Genomic DNA, 5,911 nt, shown 5'->3' on the forward strand with positions numbered 1-5,911 from the left:
CATAATCAAAGCCCTTTAACTTTACCTTTTACTTTTCAAACAAGCACAAAATCAAGCCTACCTTTGTAAACTCCCATGATATATGACAGCTGTCTATGTAATTCACATATTATATTTCATCCTCACCTTTATATATTTAAATTGAAACCTTTTTCTTTGAAAAGTTGGTAGATCAACGGGTACGCAAAGGCAGAATCACATGCAGAGCTCACGCACTCTTTTCATCGTCCACTCCTATTATTAATTAATTTTATATGTATACCTTCAACATATCCATAAATTGTCTCTCAATCTTTTCTTCTCCATGACAGTATTTTGTAGATCTGTTTAACTAATTATACTTCAATGGAGATGAGAAATACTTTCACATCAATGGTTGGAGTAAGATTTGCAGTAGTATTTGTGGGTATAGTTTTTTTTACACTATTGTGCTTAGCAGACAGCAATAATGCCATGAATATTGGGCATGGATACAGACTGACTTCTATAGTTAAAGACTCCAAAGGAAACCTTTTTGGGCAGCTTCAGCTTATCAACAAAACTGAAATTTATGGCTCTGATTTAGAAGAATTGCAGCTTGTTGTGAGGTAAAGTCTTGTCTAAATTTCAAGGAATATAAGATGCCCATGAGTTTAAGTTTTTGTATAACATACTAGATTGGATGATTTTGATTGTTATTTAGGGCAAAATAGTATGCATAGGACCTGTCACAGTGTATATTACAGGTTAATAGAGCTTTTTAATTGATATTCTTTAGTTTTATAGTAATTTTTCAGTCATGGTTTTGGTATAGAAGATCGATAATATCATATTATCAGTGCAATTTTAAAGTTTCTGTGGGTTTGTTCTTGATTTTGAAAACGTAAGTAATGTTATTTTTTATTCTAATTTGTGAGAAGTAATAGAATGCGAGGTTAAATGAAATAGAATGTAAAGGAGACTATAACAGTATGAATCACATTGTAAATCCAATCATAAATTTGTATCTTTGATGGGGTTCAATTAGGATTTGTGTTAGAATAAAATAAAAATATGAAATATTAATCTTTTTGTTTGATTTTGGAGGGTGAAAATAGAAGAGTAAATTCGTTTATAAAAAAAATTGAGAGAAGATTGAATGGTGGAGGTAAAATCTTGGATCACGAGTTGGATCCACAAATGGTGGATGTAAAGAGGGACATGCTTACACAACACACTTTGACATTCTTAGGTGCCTCATTTAAAATCACATTAATAGGTAGAACCTATTAAAGTTAGTGTAATTTCAAATGAGCCACCTAAGCAAGTCAAAACTTAGAGTGTGTTGTTTAAGCCAAAATGACCGAGAGAGGTGGCAATTAATTTGTCAATTGGATGCAAGGAACTAGGTAGTCGACTCATTTGATTGGCGAGTCAATAATTATTCGATTTGTTGATTCATTTTTTATTTTGAGTTAGTCAAATTGATTGGCTTGTCAATATAGTTAATTTTTCTGATTAGGTAGTTAAGCCATGAGATGTAATTTAAGATTTAAATTAGTTAAATTGTGAATAATATAGATTTAAATTCAAATATTTAAATATTTAGTAAGAATTAATTCATTTTAAATTAATTAAACTATTAATATTATTTAATAATGTGCATGAATAATGAATATGATTAAGTAACAATAATCCAATCAGAATCCTTTCATTCTAATATTATTTCTGTGATTTCCTTGTTTTATATATATATATATATATATGTTAATTTTCATTCATTTCAGATTTGTTCAAATATATGTGTATATCCATGTTCTAATATTTTTAGTTGAGATTTTTTATTTCAAACTCTTCCAATACATCTGATTTGGGTGTTTGATTTAAATGTTGTGAAAATAACTGTTTTATTACTAAAACTAACAACTTTCTACTTTATTTTTATTATTTTTTCAGTCCATATATATATATATATATATTTGTGTATGTTCATGTTGTGATTCATATTTTGCTGTGAATTGCTTGCACCGTTGTGGGGATTTCAGCTATGAAACAGAGGACAGATTACATCTGTCAATAACTGATGCTCAAAAGCCCAGATGGGAGGTCCCTCAAGAACTACTTCCAAGAGAAAGAGCAACCTTCTTATCACAGAAAACAAGTAACAACTCTTTTGCAAATGGAGGAGAAACAGGGCAACCGGAATCTGATCATCATCATGAACTTCAGTTTTCATACACGACCAATCCATTTGGGTTCTCAATTATGCGGAAATCTTCAGGGGAGGTTCTATTTAATACTACAGATGAAGGACCCAACAGTCTGGTTTTCAAGGACCAATTCATACAAATTTCGACAAGAGTTCCTCCAGGTGCTTCACTATATGGACTCGGTGAAAGCAGTAGACCAGGGGGATTTAAACTAGTCAGAGGAGATACTTATACTCTCTGGAATTCAGACATTCCAAGCTCCAATGCTTATCTTAATTTGTATGGATCTCATCCCTTTTACATGGATGTTAGACAAGGTGGGACTGCTCATGGAGTTTTGTTCTTGAACAGCAATGGAATGGATATTGAATATGCAGGGGACAGAGTTAAGTACAAGATCATTGGGGGGATTATAGACTTTTACTTCTTTTCTGGACCATCTCCAACATCAGTGATCCAACAATATACCAAACTCATTGGAAGACCAGCACCAATGCCATACTGGTCATTTGGTAATGTTACATACATTGCGAATATTCTTGTTATATTTATAAGGTCTATCTCAACTTTCGAGCCCTAATGGGAGGTCTTAACTTGCTTATAGAGTGTTTGTGCTCCCTTAGTTTTTCACAGTGGTCAATACAATTTACTTGTTGAAATAAGACTACTGTTGTACAAATCAATGACCAGTGGAGAAATCTTGTTTCATCTATGCTTGACAGGTTTCCATCAGTGTCGATGGGGTTACAAGGATGTCAGTGACCTAGAAACAGTTGTGTCTGGTTACCGGGAAAAAGACATTCCTTTAGATGCAATTTGGAATGACATTGATTATATGGAGGATTTCAAGGATTTTACTCTGGATCCTGTAAATTATCCTGCCGCAAAATTGCGGCCCTTCATGGATCAGCTTCATGCATCTGGTCAGAAATATGTGCTCATTGTTGATCCAGGTAGGTTAAGCCTTATAAGATTTTGAAAATCAAGATATGCTATCTATAAAAATGTCTGGCAAGATTTTTGGAATCATAGAAATGTACATTAATATGTTAAATGTGAAATAAAGATTGCATGCATAGTGGTCTCCCTGTTGGACTGAATAAACTAGTTTTTAGGTCTTTCTATTCTACTTACAAAAATCTTAAGTAATTCAGCTTTTAGAAGTAGTTCTGTTCTTTATATTAATTAAATCCAGTTTGTTTCATGTTTCCACTACACACAATATCTATGATTGGTAGATTGTTAGTTTAGTCCTCATGTCTAGGACACATGTTATGAATCTATATTTTTAATTTTTTTAAAGAAGCTCATGGAACTTGAAGGGAAACAGCTATTCAGATATCAGGATGTTACATAACTGAAGTTTTGACTTCTTATCGATGAGGATTTTTTGATGAGGATTGTTTGTAGCTTGTTCACTGTACCATCATCTCAAATGAATAACAATAGTCCTCATTGATGAAAAATCAAAACTTCAGTTATGTAACATCCAACTATTGATACCATGATGCATCCTGATGGCTAGATAGCCATTTCCAACTAAAAGAAATATGTGTTCAATTTTGGCTTCATTCTCTATTTACTTATAGTCCTAGCTATATGGTTTACTTGCAGGAATCAAGATTGAAAAGGGATATGATACATTTGACCATGCAGTGAAAGAAGATATCTTCATCAAGCAAGATGGACAGCCTTACCTTGCCCAAGTATGGCCTGGGCCAGTTCATTTCCCTGATTTCCTCAACCCAAAAACCCAACAATTCTGGACAAAAGAGATATCTCAATTCCTTGAAACAGTTCCTGTAGATGGCCTATGGATAGACATGAATGAAGTGTCAAACTTTTGCAGTGGCGTTACATGCTCCTTACCAGAAAATAGAATGTGCCCTATGAAAGGTAAACCAATAACAGATTGCTGTCTTGTGTGCAGTTCTCCCCCAAATTCTACAAAATGGGAAGACCCACCATACAAAATAAGAAACAATGGCAATCACAGACACATCAGGGATAAAACAATTACACCCAGTGCTCTTCATGCAAATGGTATCCTAGAGTACAATGCACACAATCTCTATGGTCTCTCTGAGACTATTGTAACAAACAGGGCACTAAAATCCATTAGAAAGAAAAGACCATTTATCCTAACAAGATCTACATTTGTAGGATCAGGTGCCTATGCAGCCCATTGGACAGGAGATAATGCTGCAACATGGGATGACCTGAAGTACTCTATTCCATCAATACTTAACTTTGGGCTATTTGGGATGCCTATGGTGGGTGCAGACATATGTGGTTTCTTGAAGGATACCACAGAGGAGTTATGTAACAGATGGATTCAGTTGGGTGCATTTTATCCATTTTCAAGGCAGCATTCTGATAATGGCACCATCAGGCAGGAGCTATACCTCTGGGACTCAGTTTCAGTTTCAAGTAGAAGGGCATTGGCATTGAGGTACGAGCTACTTCCATATCTATATACACTATCATTTGAGGCTCATTTAACAGGGAATCCTATAGCCAGGCCTATGTTCTTCACATTCCCTGACGACCCCATCACACTTAACAGAAGCACTCAGTATCTTCTAGGCAAGGGGATACTCATATCTCCTGTTTTGGATCAAGGAGCAACTAGTCTGAATGCATATTTTCCCAGGGGAACATGGTACAATCTATTTGATTTTTCCCATGTCATCAGTCCTAAAAATGGGTCTTTTAAGGTCTTGGAAGCTCCTATAGACACCATCAATGTACATATGGTTGAGGGCATTATTTTACCAATGCAGGAAGGTGGGTTAACTACAATTGAAGCCAGGAAGACTCCATTTACTCTTCTCATATCATTTCCTATGAATTATGATCAACATTTCAACGATTCTGATGAACAGTACCATGCAAAAGGTGATCTTTTTCTAGACAATGGGGAGGACATAGAAATGCATATTGAGGAAAACAGATCTACATATGTAGAATTTCATGCTTATGTTGTAAGAAATAGGGTTGAAGTGATCTCTGAAGTGAAGTGTGGGGAATATGCATTGCAGCAAGAATGGAAGTTGCAGAGGATTGTGGTCTTGGGATCCTCTTCTAGGCCTCAGAATTTGACAATCAATGGGTTTCCATCTACAGTAGTTGCCATTCATAATACCTCCACATCCTTGACTATTGGCGACTTACATCTGAATATTGGCGAAAGATTCAAGATATGGTGGGAAATTATGTTTAACATTTGAATTGTGTTCTATAAGAACCAGATTAAGGCACAAATAAACAAAATTGGTGTGCACCGTAAGCATTTACAAGAAAAAGTCATACCCCAATCTCATCTTATGACTAATTAGATCCTATGAACCTGTGCTCATAGTTTCAAAATGATCATAGGAATGTTGATCTCTTTGGAAGGCGAGAAATTTGAATGTTCAATGCTTTTTACTACGTACCTATATACAATTATATAAAGGTATATCAATTAATTTATAATGGTAAATAAATATATTTAGATATACATTAAATGGTGTTAGATATTTCTTATTGCGTTTTTGTTTAGAATTATATTGGATGATTATTATCTGATTGATAACTTTATTATGTGTCATTTTGGATCATTTTATGTGGCTGTGGAATTAATCTTTGATTCTTAAATTTAATCTTTTTTCTATATGTTCGATCTACAAATCTTTAATCAACAAAATCGTGTCTCAAATATTTATTCATGGTTGTACCAATAGATGCCAATAGATTTTGTA

General features: G+C 34.2%; 1 protein-coding gene across 1 annotated transcript; it reads left to right on the plus strand.

Annotated features, from left to right (window-relative positions):
• Window positions 1–281: 281 nt before the first annotated feature.
• Window positions 282–5,624, plus strand: LOC131030338 (alpha-xylosidase 1). Its single transcript, XM_057961093.2, has 4 exons — window positions 282–587; window positions 2,004–2,680; window positions 2,891–3,121; window positions 3,783–5,624. Exons 1-4 carry the CDS (start codon window positions 346–348, stop codon window positions 5,396–5,398), a joined length of 2,766 nt encoding a protein of 921 aa, XP_057817076.2. The 5' UTR covers window positions 282–345; the 3' UTR covers window positions 5,399–5,624.
• Window positions 5,625–5,911: the final 287 nt, after the last annotated feature.

Source organism: Cryptomeria japonica, chromosome 1 (genome assembly GCF_030272615.1).
Source record: "Cryptomeria japonica chromosome 1, Sugi_1.0, whole genome shotgun sequence".
NCBI classification, from domain to species: Eukaryota; Viridiplantae; Streptophyta; class Pinopsida; order Cupressales; family Cupressaceae; genus Cryptomeria; species Cryptomeria japonica.